The following is a 22,069-nucleotide window of genomic DNA, read 5'->3' as shown; positions in this document are numbered from 1 at the left end:
AAAGAGCTGCTCGGCCTTTCGCCCGCTCTCTGTCTTTGAGCTGCCGTCTCCTTTTTAGTGGTCATGGACTGTTCCAGTGCATATACCACAGCGAAATAGACTTTTGCTCTTTTCTTCATTGCCACAAAAGGCCAGGCACTTCGCTGGAGTTCCCATTCCCCTTTTACATAGTGATAAGGCAGCCATTATCCTTTGAACCTTTCTTTTCACCACACCAGGAGAAAAGGAAGAGTGAAAAAAGAAGGAGGAGGAGGACAGAGAAAGATTTCTTCCCTGAGGTGAGCCCGGCCTCACCTCTGTGTGGCGGGCTTTTTTGTGAGCAGTGAAGAGGTCCTTAACCTTCTATCAGATGGAGGCACACAGTTGTGTTCTGCTTGAATAACTACATTGAAAAGCCCTGGAGCACAGGAGATAGTTCTATAGACTCTGCAAGTGGCATCGAGAGGGAGAGAGACGGGCAGACTGACCGAAAGAGAGGGAGAGGGAGGTGGGGGGTGGACTGTGTTGTATGACCTGCTGGAGTGTGACCCTCACATGATGTGCACATTCTTTGTTAAAGTGCTCATCAGTGCTTCACTGTGAATCTTTTCTTTGTTGGACAGGTCTCACTGACAGGATGGTCCTTCTCTAGTAATGTCACAACACAGCTCACATTTATATAATACACTTCCTTTCACAGAGCTCATTTTACAGAGTAACTCTCATCTTGCTCTCAGCCTATAAAAGGCTGTACAGTTGGAGCAGTAGTAACAATATTAGAGTGTGGATATTTGAGTGTCATGTTGAAAGGCTCAAAGTGGGTGATGGTGGATGATACTGCAGGCTACTTTAATAAGAGTCTCATCTGTTAACTTTAATAGCAGCAGAAAGACTCCGTTGACCTCATAATATAAATGCCATGCACAGTCATCTTGCTGGGGCTTGTTTTTGCCATTATGTAGAAAAATCCAGACTCAAACTTCTATTATGTCGTAAAAATTCCAAATAGCCCATCAACCAACCCTATAAAGACAACATATGTAAAGCATTGACGAATCAAGACATGTAAGAAACAATGAAATGATTACTATTGATAATTATTCAGGTTCTGTTAAATTTATCCATCCATCCATCCATCCATCTTCTTCCGCTTATCCGAGGTCGGGTCGCGGGGGTAGCAGCTTCAGAAGGGAGGCCCAGACTTCCCTCTCCCCAGCCACTTCTTCTAGCTCCTCCGGGGGAATCCCGAGGCGTTCCCAGGCCAGCCGAGAGACATAGTCCCTCCAGCGTGTCCTGGGTCTTCCCCGGGGCCTCCTCCCGGTGGGACGTGCCCGGAACACCTCACCAGGGAGGCGTCTAGGAGGCATCCTGACCAGATGCCCGAGCCACCTCAACTGGCTCCTCTCGATGTGAAGGAGCAGCGGCTCTACTCTGAGTCCCTCCCGGATGACTGAGCTTCTCACCCCATCTCTAAGGGAGAGCCCAGCCACCCTACGGAGAAAACCCATTTCGGCCGCTTGTATCCGCGATCTCGTTCTTTCGGTCATGACCCAAAGCTCATGACCATAGATGAGGGTGGGAACGTAGATCGACCGGTAAATCGAGAGCCTCGCTTTTTGGCTCAGCTCTCTCTTCACCACGACGGACCGGTACAGCGCCCGCTTGACAGCAGACGCTGCGCCAATCCGCCTGTCGATCTCCCGCTCCCTTCTTCCCCCATTCGTGAACAAGATCCCGAGATACTTAAACTCCTCCACTTGGGGCAGGACACCCCCCCTGACCCGGAGAAGGCACTCTACCCTTTTCCGGCTCAAGACCATGGCCTCGGATTTGGAGGCACTGATCCTCATCCCGGCCGCGTCACACTCGGCTGCGAACCGCTCCAGCGAGAGCTGCAGATCACGATCTGATGAAGCCAAAAGGACCACATCGTCTGCAAAAAGCAGAGATGAGATCCTAAGGCCACCAAATCGGATCCCCTCAACACCTTGGCTGCGCCTAGAAATTCTGTCCATGAAAGTGATGAACAGAATCGGTGACAAAGGGCAGCCCTGGCGGAGTCCAACTCTCACCGGAAACGAGCCCGACTTACTGCCGGCAATGCGGACCAAATTTATCTGAAGTGTAATGAATTCAGTACATTTATACATGGGTTAGAAAGCCTACACACCTATGTCAAAATCAAGTTTTTATCATCAAAAAATTAGACAAAGATGCATCATTTAGGGGCGTGCCGTGGTGGCGTAGGGGTTAGCGCGACCTGTATTTGGAGGCCTTGAGTCCTCGACGCAGCCGTCGCGGGTTCGACTCCCGGACCCGACGACATTTGCTGCATGTCTTCCCCCCTCTCCTTCCCTTTTTCCTGTCAGCCCACTGTCACATAAGGGACACTAGAGCCCACAAAAGACCCCCTGGAGGGGTAAAAAAAAAAAGATGCATCATTTAATGTCAGAGTGTAAAATATATCCTGAACACTTACTTGCCATTAGTTGTAGAGAATCAGACAACACAATAATAAAGCATAGCTTTTTAGGGGGATTTTATTGTTGTTTGCTACTTGGCTTTCTTTAGGTAAAGCCAAAGCTTGCATAGAGATCACAAGAGGTACAAAACAATTTACAATGCTATAAATATATACCATGGTGGGGGTGTACATATGGTGGTAGCTGCATCATGCTCTGGGGTTACTTCACTGCCATTCAAACCAGAAATTTTATATTAATCAAATAGAATAAATCAAAAAGAATGGCATCACCAGAAAATGTACATTTATAAATGTCTTAGGTTAATTTCAGAACCAAATCTGACAGAACGTCAGTGCGCTATTGAGGCTGTACAAGATGTCTTCAAATTCAGAAAGATTTGGAGAACTTTTGAAAGGCAGTGTGGCTAGATATTCCCAAGTTAAAGGAGTGGCATTATGTCATTTACAGGCATTACAACCTCATTTTAATCAAGTAACTATATTACCTTCAGTTGTTATAAAAATTATGTATTTATCAAATATAGCTTAAGAAATTAGACTTTGTTATTTAAGCTTTGAATTTGGCCTGACTTTTTAAGAAGTTTCTACTCTTCCTGACACTCTGTCTTCAGCACATCATCACAACAGTGCTCCATCATTATCCCATTTACAACCATTCTTAGTTGTAAATGGAATCTTAGTAGCATTGGACTGAGAAGTAGTTTGTATGATTAGCTCAGCAGGAGTTTGCTCATTACTGCTGCCGCTAGTCTGGTGGAGCAGAGTGGGGGAGGGAAGGGCTTGTGCAATGATTCATTTATAATTACATAATACATAATAGATATGTGAAGAAACTTTTCAAACAATTTATTTAAATCTATCTATTTTTGTTAGATCCCCAAAACCTGATATTTTAACTGGGGTGTGAAGATTTTTTTTTCATATAGACGGAACGAGAAAATGCAGCTTGCTCTGTCTAAAATCCATGGCAGCTAATTCATGTAGTCCTGACACTGATTTTAAGCAGTGTCAACCATAGGTATTTTGAAGATTAATGTTGAAACCCCAATTTAATGCCATGTATTGGGGTGAAATTTGATGTCAGTGGCAACTAAAATACAGCAGATTCAAAAGTCCATTCTGAGATAGGTATACTCGTCTGTATCCTGGAATCTCCCAGAAATGTTTGGAATGGATTGAAAATGTTATAGAGCATGAGCAGATGTTATGTGAGTCCAAATGTCAGATTTGACCTCAATACCCTTTTCTGTTGAGGTCACAATTCCCAGATTTAAAAACATGATCAATCGTGTTCAGCTCTTCAATTTTTATAAAAGTTACACACCAAACTAAGTTCAAGAAGTGCAAAGTGGATACGAAGGCAACAGTAGGATTGGATTGTTGATTTTAATTGACAACAGTAGTGTTTTATAAAGACCCTTCTATTTCTTCATGTCTTAAGGAAAACTGAGATGCTTTTCTTGGCATTTCGTCTGCATGTTTACTGATGCATAAAGTATCATCTCTTCTGGCTGTTCCAGCATTACTAGCATTAGGTGACAGAAGTCAAATGCTATAAATTTCCGTCTTCCCATGTAAGTGATCACAAACCATCGGCCACGCTTGTCAAATGAAACGTTTACCATAGTTGGTAAACATGCCATTCCATCTTAGTTCTGCAGTGCAGCTTTCACGCTGTCAAATATAGGAGACATAAGAAACCGTTTCTGGTTTTATGAGCAGAAATCCAGAGAGAGAGAAGGGAGGAAAAAAAAAACAGTGGCTTGAACAAAAGTTCTCTCACCTTTTAATTGGACAACGGTGTGTGATCAAGTGGTACCGAACAGAACAATGGAGTTATTGAAGATAAACAAACAGAAGGGTTCTCTGTTCTTCAGACTCTGCCAATAAAATCATAACCCTTAGTACTACAAATTTCACTTATCCCACTCCCTCTCACTTTAATGTGATTTCCATTTGATTGCCTGGTATTAGACAGAGGTCACAACGTGTGACAATATAAATGCTTGTTTATAAAAACTGTAACTGTGGGCGATATTGCTTTGGCAGTTTTTTATTTGTACACCACTATAATGATATCTAACCACATAGTCATCTTAAAGAACATTTTTCACACACTGAAACTTTATTGTTTTCACCACATTGTTGTGTGCTTCTGCTGCTTTTCCGGCAAAACAAACAATTCAGGGCAAAAAATAACTTAGTTAGCGATTGTAGAGGATTCTTCTACAGCTCGGCTGAATTTATACACCAGTGTCTAGATCTTTATTGTGACTCCCTTGCATGTTCTGTGTGTCTTTACTTTTTGTCCTGATAATGCAAACATAACTAAGCATTTCATCTAGAAACCAAAGAGGATTCTCCCCCTACCATACTTTGTACCCGATATACAGGGCCCACTTTCTTTTGGGGAGATCTGTCTCATCTTCCTCTCAGGCTGTTTAGCCAATAATGTAAGATTAGTAAAAAGTATGTTTAATACCCACTTATAGGTTATAGGTTATTTTCAAAAGGCACTTTTAATCAGACAAATGAGACTCATCTGGACATTTATTCTAGATTATTGGATGTAACTGTGTGTATGCACATATAAATTTGGCTCACTAACATTATTGAAGTTGCTCATGTTGCACTAATTGCTGACCCTTGATATAGTCCAATCATCCTGGGTTAGAATAACATCATAAACGGTAATATTCTTTCTGTATTAGTTGTTTGAGCAAAGATAAATGATCGCCAGAAATCGTCCTTTTTTCACTCTGTTCCTGGTGGTTCCTGTAAGCCAGTGGTATTATTTGTATGTCAAATTCAACAACACACACAAAAAAAACCCCCTCAAAACACACCTGGAGACCAGATTTGGCGAGCAAATCTACAAATTGCTTATTTCTATTCTCCCTTTCCTAACAAGAATAATGAGCGACTTACAATTAGGTGAACTGTGTATATAGGTTATTGAAGGTCCCCGTGCGTTGCCCTCTATTTTTTTCCGCCAAATTGGAAATATTTTAGGGAGGTGCAAATGAAGTGCCTTGGAGCCGCATGTGGCCTGTGAGCCGTGCAGCAAGTAACCGGGGCCCACAAGCTGTGCCAACGTCTTGTGTGCCAAATGTGTGGCAAGAGGGTGGCATGAATAGTGTGCCAGCGCTAGTCTGCCTGGCTGCCAGGCACTTCTCTTTATCCAATCAGACAGTTCGGCTTGAGCGAGACCCCTATTCTTGTCTGTTTCCATCTCCTCCCGAAGCTTTTCAGCCCTCCCGTGAAAAACACAGATGCGTGCACGCTTGTGCACAGCATTAAGCCTCTTCTGTGCACTGTTACGCTCACCTAGAGACCATAACCAGGGAGTGAGAAGCGCACGGCGTTCCCTCTTTGTTTCTACCCGCTGATTCTCTCCGCTCTCCTTTTCTCTCCAAGACAGAATCACAGGCTAAATGAGCATGCCTCAGTCGGTTTTTTAAGCTTTTCATCAGAGTTATAGAAAGATGAGTTTGTCAGGGATGTCTGAAGAAGAAACGCTGTCTGTCTGTGTGTGGCTTTATTGGACATGATGAAGGATGATATTATTGTGGATGCTGCTTCTGCTGCGGCCGGGAGATGAGGAAGGGTCCCATTTGTCTCTCTCCCGCTTAGTGTAATGTGTCTATCTGTCACTCTTCTCTCCAAGACTGGACGTTGGCGTTTGTCAAAATAATAATAATAAAAAAAAGAAGCATAATGTCAACACTGTTTCCATTTTTTTTTGTTTTTACTGCTGGCCATTATTGTTAATTTTCTCCCCTGTCGCCACTCTAATCCAGACAAAGAGTAACACCGCAGAGATTGCATAATTTCCTGTAATATCTAAAATTACAGCGCACAAATGAAGGAGGGGGAGCGGTAACCTGACGATAATCCTGTGATCACCGAATGATTACGTGGGAGAGAGGTGCTTAGAAAGAAATAAGTGTGAAGCAGCAAGGATATATATTCTAAGAGTAATTACAGCGAGTAGATGAGATGAGATTGAATGGGGAGGAGGTGATGTGAGGCACTCGGTGCAAAGATTAAGCTAATGCCAACGCTGCTCTTGTGTCTTCCAGGTTGACGACGCCATGCTTATGTTTGATAAGACTACTAACAGACATAGAGGTAAGTTCATAGCTTCTTCTTTGGTGCTGTTTTCTCCAAAAAGAAGTGAGAAAACAGTCATTTTATGTCCTTTCCCCATGAGATAACACAGAACAGTTCCATTTCACATGATATTAGGTGTACCATCTGTTCAACAATGGGAGCGTGTCAAAGTAATCAATAAGCTGGTACGGTGTTTAGAATGTTTGAGCGTTAGACGCCACCCGTGAGAGTGCGTGTCTGTGTATGTGATGATGCTGGTGTGAGTGTTTCAGAGAGGTGCTTAAAGGGTGTAAAGATGGCGAGATGGTGGGTGCTGTGCAGTCAGATAACAGCATCAGATAAGACCCAGGAGAAGCACTGACTTTATCACTCCATCTCATCAGCTCCTTATCTGAGATGAGGGGGACATTTCTCTCTCATGCAGAGGACTTTCCAAAGACAGGTTTCCTCCCTGCACCACACTGCAGTTATAGCGTGGTGCCTTTTAGTCTCACCAGTGTTGTTTTAAGCCTGGTTTAAACAATTGATGTCAAGGGACAGTCGACAGTGGTGCAGTTAGTTAGGCTTACTACCCCGATCAACTTGCATTTCATGCAAACCCAATGCAGATCAAATAAGTGTCTTAACTATCACCAGTCTGTTTAACACTGAACTTTTCTTTTCTGGGTTTAACTTGCATGGCGTCCCATCCAGAGCAGGCTGCAAACTCTCCAACTGAACACAGATGGACACAGGCACTGTTACATTTTCTTTGTGTATCACAGCTTCTCCTCACAACAGTTTTTTTTGTTGGTTCTTTTGTCTCTGACTACATTAGTTCCTTTTTCTTCTTGCTTGTGGTGCGTCCCGCTTTTCATTGGCTCCTGACAGCCAGCTATAGTTTCATAGAGACACTTTCTTGTTTTGGGACGTTTCCTTTATGTAATATAAAGAAGTCCTGTTGATAAAGACATTATGAAGTCTCTTTTTTCAACTGAAAAATAAGCAGGTTAGTGTCGAGCATAGTCGTGCATTGGAGCAAACAATTTGGTCACTGGGGTCGACTTGCATGGGAATAAAATGTGAATTAAACAGCCTAAGCCTCCAATCAGAACTGAATCCACACTGTCTATTTAGATTATTCTCAAAAATGACAGCTCCACTCAGATCTTTCACATATATCCTGTACTGATGGTTCTTAAAGTTGGGGAAAGGACCCCACTTGGGGTTGCGAATATCCAAGCCTGGGGTTTTTAGGTCCTCTTCAGAAATTTAACTGGATCCCAGAAATGATGATGATGATGATGAAACGTATACATTTTAGAAATGTTGTAACACATAAAAACAAAAACAGGACTTAAATAAAAATAATAAAAATAAAAAAATTAAAATAAAAGCAACATGTTGGCTAACATATTGTTTGCTGATTGTGTCATAATTGCACCACTTTTTAACCAACTCACTAAAAGTGCTTGTATGCTCAACCTGTCTGCATGTCTTTTTATCTTTTGGGCAAGAAGTTGCAAAGTTTGGGAACCACTCCCCTCAATCAAGCTAATTTTACCATGATATGTAATGCATTGGCATATTCCTCTAATTATTTTAATACATAAAACAAAATGAATAGCCTATTGTCTTTTTGTTCCTAGATCCATTTAGGGCCTCTTCTATGGGCCGTAACGGCTCAACAACGCAAGAAAGTTACTTTTTTCGGAGGCAGACTGTCACCAACTGTTTACGTGGGCGTGCGTTAGCAGTCAGCAGGCACTGACAGGTATTCAGCGAGAAAAAGGGGCAGACACTCATCTGGTTGTCACACCAGTCAGCTCACTTGTAGGTAGAGCTGCCATCACACCATTTCTTTGTACTGGGCTGAGCACTGCTCCGCCATAGAGGTGTAAATATTTGTTTGCACTGAGCCACTGTTCTTTTTTTTATATATATATATATATATATAATAAATTTTTAAGTGCGTTTTGGCTTTAGATTGAAAACCTTCCATCTTTCTTCTTCAGATCTATCTGCATTAGTAGATGTGCGTGGGGGTGTTTCTGTGAGTGTGTGCTGTGCAGATAGACTCTTTGAGTCTGGTAAACAGTTCCTAAGTGTGAAACATGTGAACTTTAGTGGAAGTGATCTATGGCTTTGAGGGGATTTTGATCTGTAGTGACAGAACCCAGTGTGAGGTCTGCTGTGAGACGAAGGCTTTTCTCGCAGTCTCTCTTATTTCTCACTCTTTTCCTCTCCTGTCTGCTGCACCGCCAGCCGCTCTCCGAGAGGCTCCGGGCGCCACAATTTTGAGTGTGTGTTTGTGTGCGTGCCGGCACGCGTGTGAGGCGTTTGCCTTTGGACAGCTAAATGCCCTTCAAACGAAGACAGTGATGGAGAAAGAGCCTTCTTGGCAATTTCTTTTCTAATGATATACTTATATCAAGCGTGACGTGGCGCTAAGAGGCAGCTGCAGTTCCACCAGCAGGCTCTGGTTTGTCCACCTTAAAGATCCGAAACAGGAGATGCTCGCTGCTTTCATCTTAAAACCACAGCAGCTCTTGCAGATGAATTGCATATAATATTAAAGACCAATAAGAGAATCTCAATAATTCATCCGAGCCATTGGTGCAACTGTGTAATATTAATGGCTTAGTTGGCCCTGTGACCTCAACGGAAACAACATTGAATGTAATATGAGTGAAACTAGTCCCCGGGCCCACTCTGCCACGTAATCCAGAGCAAGTGATGGGCATCTAGCAGCTTGCAGTCCAAATCAATTTCCCACCTGTTTCATTTTATCTTACAGATTGAGTCATGAAAAAATAATTCTTTTTTTTTTCTTTTTTTCTTTTGCAGCACTGCAATTGCTAAAAATAACATTATTTATTCAGCAAATCGAATGTTACACTGAGGAGTCCTCCTCAGATAAAGGGATTGCTGTTTCTGTAATTGCAAACCCTTAAAAATAATAGTTCAGGTGGAGCATACTGTGCTTTGAAAGATGCTTGGCGAAGAGTGCATTTATAACAGGTAAGAAAAAATTCTCTTACACCTGGAACAATGTTCAGACGCTGCACTTTACAACAATGACAAACAACTTATCCACGGACCTGCTTTACCAAGTGTGACTTAAAACGCAAAAGCAACGAGAGTGAAGAAGGTAGGTAGTTCTTTCTGAGAGAATAACTAAAAGCAGACACTTCTGAGGTTACAGTGGTTTCAACTTTTTCACATTTTGTCACCTTACAAATACAAACCTCATCATGTTTACTTGGGACACAAAGTAGTATATAATTGTGGCTTTGGAGCAAAAGTAAATGAGGTTTTCAATATATTTAACGAATACATATCTGAAAATTGTTTCAGTCATTTATATCCAGCCTCCCTTACAGTGATATTCCTAAATAAAATTACAGCAGTCAGCAAACTTTTAGAGTAAAAACAGAAACAGAGAAATTAGGGTTTCCTCTAGGATTTTCTTAAAACCGTTGTGCTACATATATATATATATATATATATATATATATATATATATATACAGTACAGACCAAAAGTTTGGACACACCTTTCTAATTCAATGGGTTTTCTTTATTTTCATGACTATTTATAAGGCAAGAAATCCCACTTATTAACCTGACAGGGCACACCTATGAAGTGAAAACCATTTCAGGTGACTACCTCTTGAAGCTCATCAAGAAAATGCAGAGTGTGTGCAAATCAGTAATCACAGCAAAAGGTTGCTACTTTGAAGAAACTAGAATATAAGGGGTATTTTCAGTTGTTTTACACTTTTTTGTTTAGTGCATATTTCCACATGTGTTATTCATAGTTTTGATGCCTTCAGTGTGAATCTACAATGTCAATAGTCATGAAAATAAAGGAAACTCATTGAATTAAAAGGTGTGTCCAAACTTTTGGTCTGTACTGTATATATATATATATATATACATATATATATATATACTGTGTGTATATGATCAATTACATGTAGAGGAAACCCTGGACATTGAAAGAGAGTCACTGTAATGGTGAGAGAAAACCTTATCACTGCCGGTTTGTCTACGGCAAATGTGTACAACAAGGTATTATGAGGTAAGATGAGACCAAAACTTCACTTTTTGTTCCATATGCAAAACACTGTGTGGTGAAAAACTACATCCACATCAAAATCAACATCAATCACGCTAATGTTTAGACAATCAGATTCAGCGGAGGCAGCATGATACTATGGGGATACTGTTCGTTAGTCCAGACCTAAATTTGGTTGAGAATTTGTGGCATTTCCCAAATGACTTGCAGTTACATAAAAAAATCTGAAAAGTACTTTCATAGTGTACGATGTGCCATTCTCAATTAGATGAAGTAAAGGAAAATTGCTATGCCTTACTTAGTAGACAAGAGTGTTATTTCTATGCCTATGTATTTTTCATTTTCCTAGATCTTTGTTCTGGCTGTGTAATGTTTTGTTTTGAGGAGTTTATTGCATGATTGGGGCTTGATTATTAGTGTGTCTTCCTTGGTGCTTTGGTGAATTAGAGAGAGGACAAACGTCACACTCCACTAGTAGCAGCATTGTCCTTCAGACGGTCCCCCCGAGCCTGGCGAAGCGACAACCAAAGGAGACATTCTCTACCCTTCTCGTTTCCTCGCTGCACCTTTGTTTCCGCTCTCTATCTCTCCCGGTCATTCACTCTTTCTCGTTCTTCCTTTTCTTTCGCACAGTTGCACTATTTTTGTCTCTGCGCCGTCTCACCCCCATCCTGACTGTCTGTCTTTGCCATCTTTTGCCTTCTCTTGTCTTTCTTCCCCCTCCTGCTAGAGGACACTCGCTGTAAGCAAAGCTCTCCACACAAAGGCGCACGCTGCACACCATCTTCTTGGCATTTAAAGGATGAGAATACAGCCAATTGTGTTGGAAATTGAACTCTCTAAAGCCTGCCTTCCCACCGCAGCAGTTCATTGTGGGTGAGTTCAGTGTCTTTGGTGAGCGGCTTGAGCTGTCCAGAGGTTGATGCCACAGGGCGCCTATTGTTCCATGTTCCCCTGCAGTGTCCTCCCGCCACTCCTCCTCCCTTCAACCTTCCCTTCTTCCCCTGACATTCATTTCAGGACAGAAAAAGAGGAAAAACCTGAAATGCGTGCAATTTGTCAGCGCTTATTTTTTACGAGATATGCTTAACCCGTCTTGTTACTGGACACCGCAGTTCCCAAAAAAAGAAAACCCCAGGCTGGGACAAGGCCATGAGCACATGTCGCCGTCTGCACATACTTGTCATCATTCCCAGTACCCTTCCCATGACTCCAGGATGACAGGACGGACTGCGTGGGGTGGGAAAATAAAAGCTCTTTGGTCTAGCCCCGAGTCAAAATCGTTCAGTCATTCTTTTTTTTTTTCTTTTTACCACCTCCCGTTTGGCTGACTGACACATGATCTATGATCTAAAATGTGATTTTACTGTCAAACACAATTGGTAGTGCCAAGGAGAGAGTTGTGGCAAGGTGAAGAAAAAATGGCATCTCCTGCAAGAGGGGTATGAAGGCTGTGATGAAAGAGTGGCAGCTATCATTATCCACCAAAGCATCACAGTTTAATTTGTGAGCGAAAGCTACAGACGATGATGGATGAATCTCACAGCTCATACATGTCTTTTATGCTCTGCTCTGCCACACAATAATTAACCATCTCTCCTCATCACATTATCGCTCTCTTTATTGCCACATTTTGCAGATATATACACATATAATCCACAAGGGACCTATTTAAAGCCTGATATATAACATGAATATACAATTTTTTCACCCCCTGATTTCACTACGCACAAGTTATTTCTCAGTGTCACACCTACTATACAAATCCCCAAAAATGTAAGTATATATAAAGCAAATTAGTACATAGCAATCTGAATTCTAAATTACACTCATTACACAGTTATAAGTAGCTGATTAATTAGGTCAAAAGTTGCACGTCACAGCGAGTTTGATTCCCACTCTGCTAAATATGCACCGGGTAACAACCTGCAATTTTCATCAAGTGTCAAAAGTTTTTTAGCTCCAAATATTCCAGGTAGTATGTATATCTTACTATGGGTGATGCACACTCCAATGCATGTGTTCTCCCTCACCTTTTTTTTTTAATTACACCATTAAGAAAGCTGATGAAATCCAAGTGTAACTTGCTTTCATATTTCTTTACAGTAGTTTGTAACCAGACAGCCGCCATTAGTGTGGCATTACAATGACTGTGTGACTGATTGTGAGCCAAATTCCTCCTTTCTTTGAATGATGCAAGTAATAGTAATGTGCAACAATGTTGGGGACCAGAATAAAGGAATGCTGGCTGGATTGTCCCAGTCACAAGCCTGCTTTGTGCGAGAGAGCCACTGAGCGAGGCGCCGCGTTAGAAGCCGTGTTCCTGGAGAAGAAGGGGTTTCTTGGGTTTTTATGTGTGCGCGAGGAAAGGGCCAAGGCTGTGCGAATTTGTGTAGTCGTTTCTTTTTTTCCCTTTTCTTTCTTTCTTCTTCTTCTATGGCGTAAAGGGCTGGTTTTCTTCTTGGCAGACGAACAGAAGACTGCATTGTGTGTGTCTGTAATCTCTTTACCTGGATTGGCAGCAAAACTAGCAAGTACAGCTCCCAGTGTGGAATTGGCACTCAGGAGTCAATGTCACACTGAGCAGGCTGCATCGCAGGCAGCTGAAAACTGGTTGCGTTTCTGACAGATTGTGTGTATGGATGACTGTGAGTTTTTCATGTGCAGGGCTTTTCCAAAACTATTCTGATATTCTGTTAACTTTTTCTCTTTTTTTGTCACATTACTACCACACATTTGTATGTACTATATTTCATCTGAGCTTTGTGTGGCACACCAACACAAAGTACTGCACAGTTATGAAGTGAAAATAAAGTCATATATGAGCAAATGCAGGGTCATTTTTTTTACAAATAGAAAGCTAGCTAAAGCAACAGGCCAGAGAAGGAGTGGATTATTTGACGTAGCAGAGATAACCATGGTGTGTCTGCAGGAGCTGCACAGCTCAGGTGAAATGATCTACTGAATATCATGCAGTTAATCGGATGTTCACAGAAGAAAGTCAAAAGTTTGCCACAAATCAAATGTGTTAAAAGCAGTTCTATTTAAACAAAACCAAAATTGACCAATTGGCCTACTTGCAAATGCCAGAAACACTGCCCTTGAACATACCGCCATGAATTTATCCATGGATGTTTCAAGATAATGCTGGGCTGATCGTCTTTTTGTCTGCTGGGAACAGTTGATTGACAAAAGAACACAGGACAATGCTGGGAGAAACCACAAAGACTTCAGCTTCTAACTCCAAAATACTTTATTGATCCCAGAGGGAAATTAAATGTTGCTGTAACTCATACTAACTCAAATTCTTCAAGGAGTTATTTTTGATACTGATGGGTGTTGGCAGGGAAGATCTATTGTAACTGGCTATTTTACAGTGAATTTGAAAAAGCCTCTGACTGAAGACACTCTGTTTTCCCAAGACAGCCTCTTAAAGAGGATGGTCAGGGTTGTCCATAAATTTCTTGATTTTTAATGTTATTTCTTCAGTATCGGAACCAGGCAGGATGTCTTCTTCAACAACAGAAATTTCTCTGATTAGGTTCACCTTCCAGCAGAACAGCGACGAAAATATTAGCTGTAATGCAAAGATTCATGTGTTTGAATGGGATAGTCAAAATCCAATCTCAGTCCGAAATCAAATTCAAAGCCTATTGCAATACTGAAAAGTGGATGTCTGAAGATGTTCAACATCCAATCTGATACCCAGAGATCTGGCTACTTGAGGTAGCCAACATATCAACCAACTTGTCTTAGAATAAAACTATGTTTCTTCTTGTGTGTGTTATGTAGCGATTATAGATGGTTTGTAAAGGGCAGTTGGCTGGAGTATTTAAAGCAAAACCCACACAGCCTTGATTTAAAAGAACTCAGTGTTTCAGCTTATTTGCAGTTTTCTTGAAGTTTGTTCCACATTATAGGAGCATATAAACTGAATGCAGCCTTTCCTTGTTTGGTTCTGGTTGTGTTTCTGGGGATCCAGAATAGACTAGAGCCAGCAGACCTGAGTGGTCTGGAAGATTGATATGACAAAGATTGCACAAATTGGCCAATGATATTTCTCTCAGTATTGCTAATACTTGAAAATAGGGCAAACCTGAATAGGCATTAGATTTGCAACATATTATATTTGATGCTTAGTATTAGCCCTTACAAATTCCAACTTTTCTGGGTTCCGTGATGCCAGTCGAGATTTAGCTTTTTTTTTTGGTTCCTTTTTTTTTTTTGGTAAAGACATTTGAAAACCAAAACCCTTCCAAATTATGGACTACTTTATGTTGGTCTTTCAGATAAAGCCCCATTAAAAATATTTTGACATTTGTAGTTGAAAGCTGACAAACTGTGACAGATTCAGTGGGTATGAATATTTTTTTCGAGGCACTGTATGTTTGAATATGTAGATGTTTCTTTTTAACCTCAAAAGATAAATTCTATCTTTGCATCCCCCAAACAGTGCAGCTCAGCTCAGTCCAAGTTTCTTTGTATGCACAGTATGTGTTTTAAAACTATGGACAGATCTTAGCCTTAGGACACAGATGCTCCTAAAGTCACAAAGACTTGAATAGCATGAAGTGTCACAATCCACCAACAAACTGACTGAAATTTGCCCCTGTGGCCTGACTTGGTGGTGGAAAAAAATATAATTGGCCTCATTATCTTTCATCTCTTTGGCACATTACATTAATTATTTTCTACAAGGCTGCCACTTTGAGATCTGTAACCTGGGAAGCAAAACCTGCACCTCTACAGGTTGAGTGTAGCTCGGTGAAAAGTGGGGGTATTTGACGTCACCACAATGCCTCATCAGCCACCGGTGCTAGGGATTGAACATGGCCGACTGAGCAGAGGATGTCTGTCTGCAAAGTGATTGCTGGCTCATTGACTGAGTAGGAGAGGAGAGGGGGATGGAAGGGGGTGGAGGAGGTGTACAGTTAAAGAAGAGAACAGGATGGAAAGAGGAAAAGCAGAATGAAGGCATGGTGATGGCAAGGAAGAGAAGTAAATAAAGAAAAAAAAAAGAGTGGCTCAGTGGGAAGCTTCCCCCTGCTGGCTCCTCTGGCTGGAACCTGCTGCCGATGGCTTCAAAAGAGCGCCAGGCAGTCTAGGCCTCTGCTTCTAGCAATTAGAGATCACTCCAGCGGATACCTCCTGGCCAGCCAGCAAATCCCTCAAAAATACCCTCTGATTACTACTGTAGGACACAGGCTGTTTACCAAATGGATCTAGCACTGCTGAGAGTGAAGTTTGATAATGCCTCCCTTTATTCAGGCTTGAGAGGGAGCGGGGTCGTCTCAGTTTTAAAGATCATTATATAGAGAATAATTGTTTGATAAATTTATGCCAACAAGAAATAAATGTTAAGTTTAGTAAAGTCTTTACATTGTACCTTCAGTCTCTGCTTCAATCTACATTGATGGGAGCAATAAAGGGACAGCTTAGATATTTTGAAGTGAAGTCTTGTGAACTTCTGAATAAAGGTTTGCTAGATGTTATACCAACGTGAGTTTCTTGACTTGAGGAAACTTTCAAATCGGTGGAAGGTTAATAGCTAGTCAGACAAGGTCTTAGCAATTTTAAACAAGTTGAACTGAAACATTCATATCTATAGTATACAGCATAGGGTTGAATGATACAGACTCTTGTAGTTTTTATGTAGCCAGAGCTACAGTATGAATAATTTTTATCCTCCTTTTAGTTTACAAGTGTAAAGCGTAAACCACCAGGGCTATTGGTGTTTGCCACACTCCCCTGACTCCTCATCTGTTGGTAATTGATGCAAAATAATCCAATAATAGTATAAATAATCCATCTTTAAGAATCCTGTGAAGCCACAGGTTAAGCTTTGATTAATTGTAGGTGTCTGTTAATAGTACAAGTAGGGATATTCTGACACATCTAAGCTTCGAAAATCTATAGGCATGTTATTGTTGGAACAGAGAAAAAATAGCCATAAAATAAATTCAGCTAAATTATTTACCAGTTACTTAAGAAATACAGCCCCAATACCTACCAAAACAAGTTGCTTTACTGCAGAGTCATACCAGAGGTTGCTAACATAATCAATACTCCAGCAACACCTCCACAAATAAAGTTAGTAGAAGAACAATACAAGAATAGTTGACTCATGTCTCAATTTAGAATTGTAAAATGTGTGTTCACTGTCAATAGTTGGCCAGACGTGTAGATATGAAATGTCTTCGAGCGGGGTGTAATTTAATGTGCGGTAAGTATAAAAAATATGTAAAATGTACCATCATATCTTATCCATAAAAATTAGAACAAAAGAGCAAAATTGTAAAGGTACTACATGGTGAAAGAGTAAACATCACCATTCATCTGACTAGTGTTCATCCTTCTAGTCACTTCTACATGGCATTTTTCTGCTTCAGCTAAGGAAACTATTACAGCTAATGATCAAAATATCCCAAAACCCTCATATTCCTTTTTTGATGGCTGAAAGCCCCCACTTTGCATCCCCTCTTGTGTAAATGATGTTGATTTGATAGAAATTGTAGTGTTTCACACCTCCTGTGTGCCATGACTTGACTGAATGACAGAGTAAAACAATCAGCGGCTGTGTCTGATTTAACTCATCGCCACTGCGCTCACATCAAGCGGAATCGGATATCGTTGCACTTCCCCTTGCATCGCCGCAGCCTCCAGACACATTCCTTATTGTATTCTCTCACCTTGACAGACCTGATATTAGCGATTAGTGTGAATGTCATTTAAATGGCAGAGCTAATCATACGCTCTGGGTGTACATCCACCGGAGGGGCCCCTCACCTTGGCCTAATCTCGGTGACGAAAGGAAATGATGTGTTTAGCCCGCTTTTAATAACTGCTTTAGCTCATCAGCTCCCAGGCGGGGCCGACTTTGCGGCCAACCCGTCTCCTCACAAGGGGAGGCACAGCGGGAAGTAAGGAGGTCTGGCCTATGGTCCCCTGCTTCCTCCTCTTTTGACTCTTTGTTGTTGATCCGCATCCTGACATCAGTGACCTGAAAGGCTCACCTTCAAATCTACACCAGCATTAAATTAGCTGGGATTCTGTCGTCTGCAATGAGACACACTTGACAGATTGGTGATTAAAGGGTAGAGAATCCTCCTCTTGTCACCTGTCTGTTTTCTCTTGCTCACGGCTGACATCTACCCCTCAATCAATGTCCCTGTACTCATATGCGTCTGTGTGGAGTGTGAGGCGTGTGTCTGTGTGTGCACTTTAAGCCCATGTACTGGATGGGTTTGTTTTTTGCTTAGACTCTGCTGTGCTGGCCCTGCATGGTCACTGCAAAGGAAAGGAGGATGAAGGCAGGAGATTGTGGAAGAAAGCCTGGGGTTTTAATCTCTTCCCCATGTTTATCTCACCACCAGGAGACAAACCATGTGCCATTAAAAACATCAGCTACTCCCACTGGTTGGCAGCACAGCCACACCTCTGAAGACATTTGAAGGACACAATAAAAGGGAGAAAAAACATCTGCAGTTATGAAGGAGAGCTATGCCAGGATTTTACACATTTATCGGTAATGGATTTAGGTGGAGTTTTCCTCAAATACACAGCACACTGGTAGCATTTGTTGTGCATACACTCACACTGCATATTTGCGATATAAATACTCCGTCTTAAAGGACGAGGAGAACTTATTTGAACAAAAATAAGCAAACATTTTCGGCCTTGGCTGCAATGGGGGATTCGGTCTCCTCAGGAAATGAAAATGCCAGCCTGGAATTGTCATCATATTGAGAGTTAGCACACCTTTGACCTTGTAATACCCCTACAGCCTCTCTATTTGTGACCTGCTTGATGCTCTTAGAAAGTGAAACCATCGGGGAGGATCTACTCTCACATCATCATTCTCAGAACACCTAATAGTGGATTTACCAAGGTTAAACCCCCTGTGAAATTGCAGACACCGTGACCTGGAATACTGAGTTTACATCTGCTAACGCACACACACGAGCACGCCGGCAGACATGCTCGGGAACTTGCTCCTGCACGAGACTGTTTGTTGTCAAAGAACGCTCCTCATGGATAAACTCAGGCTCATCTGGATGAAACATAGCTGTAAAGCGACACGGTCAAGACATTAGAACAATGTTCCGCAACATTCCGATTAAAGCAGGAATATTTTAACTTTCACACTTGCTGTTAGAGGAACTGACAAGGGAAGTGGTCGCCTATCTCTGCGTTGTCCCCCTGTATTTACAGCTTGATTGGTGCCTAGCCAAGCATCTTACAGCTGAGCGCAGCACATGAGGGAATTAACTGTCTTGTGTGCAGTGTTAGTGAAATATGTCTTTTCAAGTCTTTGTAAGATTTAAAAAAAAACATGCTGATGCACACAGGTGTGTGTGTGTTTGATGATAGCTATTACGCTCAAACATGAGCCACTCCTCACAGTTAAGGGGATGGTAGCTTATTTGTCAACATCTTCACTGATAATGTATGATGATGAAGTGGATTATACTTTTTTACTTTTTTTTTGCCAATTTGTTCCTGAGGGAACTAGCTAACAGTATATATCCTTGCAATTTATTAGTTTCAAGTAACGCCTTGCAAAAGTTTTCATAGCCATTGGACTTTTTGGAAGCTAAATCTTGGCCTGGATCCCAGGTCTTTTCCAGCCTCCAGATTCCACGCAACATGTCAACTTCACCACCATGTTTCACAATGTAGATGATGTGTTCAGGGCCAAATGCACTGTTTTCCAGCCCTCATAGCTCTTTGCATATAGCTAGAAAATGTTAGTCCTATTTCCATCTGTTTGCCTCGAATCAAACTAACATTGTTGGTCTCAAAAATTCCTATAGAATACATTAAAGTTTGTGGTTGTCACAAAACAAAATATGTAAAAAGGATCCCACCGGATACTCTGAAAATGCACAGATGAGTAATTCTAAAGAACCTGATGGTATATACTTCCCCTTCCATTTTATTTACATCTTTTGTTGTCTTAAAAAGAGCTTTTCTGCTGAAGTTCTTTCAGACTTATTTTAATAATTGCCCCAGGAAAAAGCCTGCCCCTACACTAAAGAAAACCACAATCAGTCCCTGAGCCACAGCAATCACCTCTCACATAGAGATTGCAAGATGAATTAGATTACATCACCTGCAGTCCAGGCATCTAATCTTAGATTAAAGTGGAAAAGAGCAGTCTGTGGTTTTCTTTCATGTGATCTTTTTGTTCTTCCTCTTTGTGCGTTCAGGGTCAAACTGAGTGTTGATACCGTTTTGAAGTGTTTAACAAAAATACAAGAGCCCGCCAATCACTTTTGTAAGGTAGCCTCACTTCTGTCTTTTACGTTTGGTGTGTATTTGGCCAACTTCTTCCGTCCAGTCCCTACTTGCTGCTGATTGACCTCCCACAGCCCTGCTGGTTTATCACTTAAACAGTTGTAGCAGTCATTTTTGAAGTGAAGGAGCTTTTTATACAGAAACAGCCAAGACAATCATAGCACTGCGGGGCACATCCTGCCTTTGACTGGTGTTTTGCCAGACAAGATAGACTTGCTGATGTGTTTTATTTTGTCTGTGTGTGTCTGCTTGTAAAAAAAAAATGCAGCAAAAAGAGCAATTTTGTCTGCCGTCATGAACAATGAAGCATCTGTAATAACCAACAGCTCAGAAGGAGCGCATGGCGTCTGTCCCCATATTTACCAGCAGCCTTCATGCTGCTTCACATATTTGTAAGAAAGAGAAATTTGACATGTCTGAAAATGACGTACTAATGCGCTGAAACCATTATCTGACCATTACATCTGACAGACAATAAAGATGTTTTAATACGGCCCTCTCTTATACATAACAAGCACCTAAAAATGTGTTTTTTCTTTTGCAGCCCGCTTACAGCTGCGACGATGACCTGAGAGTTTGTGTGTGGGAGTGACTGAGTGTGTGAGCACGCCTTCACCCTGTAATAAGGGTTGCCTAGCCAAGCGTATGTGTCAGGGTGGAGATGCCTGGCTCATTAGGCACTATGGCAGGATAATATATGAACAGCGCTCATGAATGTTCACATAGGTATAGAGAATGCGCTAGAGGGATAAAGGAGGCAGCCATTGTTTTTCTTTTTTTTTATTCTCTCTCCTGTCTTCCCCGTCTTGCCCACAGGCACCTCCTCCTCTTCTTCTCTCTCCACTTCCAGCTTTTTCTTTGTGTGCGCCTGGGGATATTTAGGCTCCCCGGTCACATTATGCCCTGTTTTTTGATGCAGAGCTGCCACTCCACGGGTTTATACCATTTATTCCTAAATTAATTTATTTATTGGTTTATTAAATTTAATTCATTGCGTCTTGCATGATGCTTGTTTTGCGGCTCTGTTGCTCGATTGACAGGTTGCCAGTCATGGTAAGATTCCATATCCCATCGGCGTCATGCAGCAGCACGCTGCTAATTGAGTTGAATGCGTAGCTCGTCTCTCCTCAGTGAATCCATCTGTCGCCGTCTTGTCATCAGTTTGTTCGCACTTGACAGGTTCCAAGTCTGTCTTTGTGTGTTTAAATGTGTGCCCCCGTGTAGGTGTGAAGTGCTTTTAAATCTATGCAAGAGAGTGTGTGCACTACAGTTTATATATAAAATGAGTGGCTTCATAGTGGCCTGGCTTGGTATGTTATATGCCTACAACAAACCTGCCATCAACCAACTTCACTATGCAGTATGGCAAATTTATGTTCACCATCTGTCACTTCATGACAATCTTCTTGATATTGGGCACACCCTCATAAACTTGCAGGAACTACACTAATATTGGTTTGGGCGGTTGAAATTCTGAAATGGCAAACCTTTATTTCTTGTACCCTGTGCAATTGGACTATCATTCAGCAGAAATACGTGTTCCCCACAGATGCTCTTTTAGATTTAGATCTACAGCAACTATCCATTGTTTAGACCTTCTTATCCATGCAGGTGTCAGGTAAGCAGGTGCCTATCTCGAGCAGAAATTTGGCAATATGTGGAGTACACCCTGGGTATGTTGATCTATAGAATTTAGAGACAAACAATACCTTAATTCCACTTTTCTTTAAAATTTTTGTTGAGTGTCAAGGCAAATTATCACACTGAAAGAAGCCAACAGTAAAGTACATTTATGAATTCAGCTGGTGTCATATCGCCTAATAACACTCTAAAGTGTATTCTGGAGGACGCACAAAGTATTCCGAGGGCAGAAGGCATTTTTAGTCCCTCTAGTGGGTTCTGGGTGTTCAAACAGTGTGGCATGCCCAAAAAACCTCCAAATTCAGATGAATTCAAGGCATTCTGATCAGATGCCCAAACCTTCTCTAATTTCAGTTCCCATTCCATTGCTTGAATCTCCTCACCCCATCTCCAAGGATGATTTTAACCACACTGTGGAGGAGTTAAATTTTCTTGGTTTCGTGATCACTAGTAATTGTAGGATACATTAATAGACACCTTGATGAGATGGCTTAT

General features: G+C 41.5%; 1 protein-coding gene across 5 annotated transcripts in view; it reads left to right on the top strand.

Moving 5' to 3' along the window:
* The window catches only part of msi2b (musashi RNA-binding protein 2b), a 301,650-nt gene that overhangs the window by 160,303 nt on the left and 119,278 nt on the right, over positions 1-22,069 (top strand). For all 5 annotated transcript variants that reach the window (XM_032576245.1, XM_032576242.1, XM_032576243.1 and 2 more), the window contains exon 7: positions 6,547-6,595. In XM_032576245.1, coding sequence (XP_032432136.1) covers positions 6,547-6,595 — 49 coding nt within the window. The remainder of the gene's footprint in view (positions 1-6,546; positions 6,596-22,069) is intronic.

This window comes from Xiphophorus hellerii, chromosome 11 (genome assembly GCF_003331165.1).
Source record: "Xiphophorus hellerii strain 12219 chromosome 11, Xiphophorus_hellerii-4.1, whole genome shotgun sequence".
Taxonomy (NCBI): Eukaryota; Metazoa; Chordata; class Actinopteri; order Cyprinodontiformes; family Poeciliidae; genus Xiphophorus; species Xiphophorus hellerii.
This window is presented reverse-complemented; position numbering and strand designations above follow the sequence as displayed.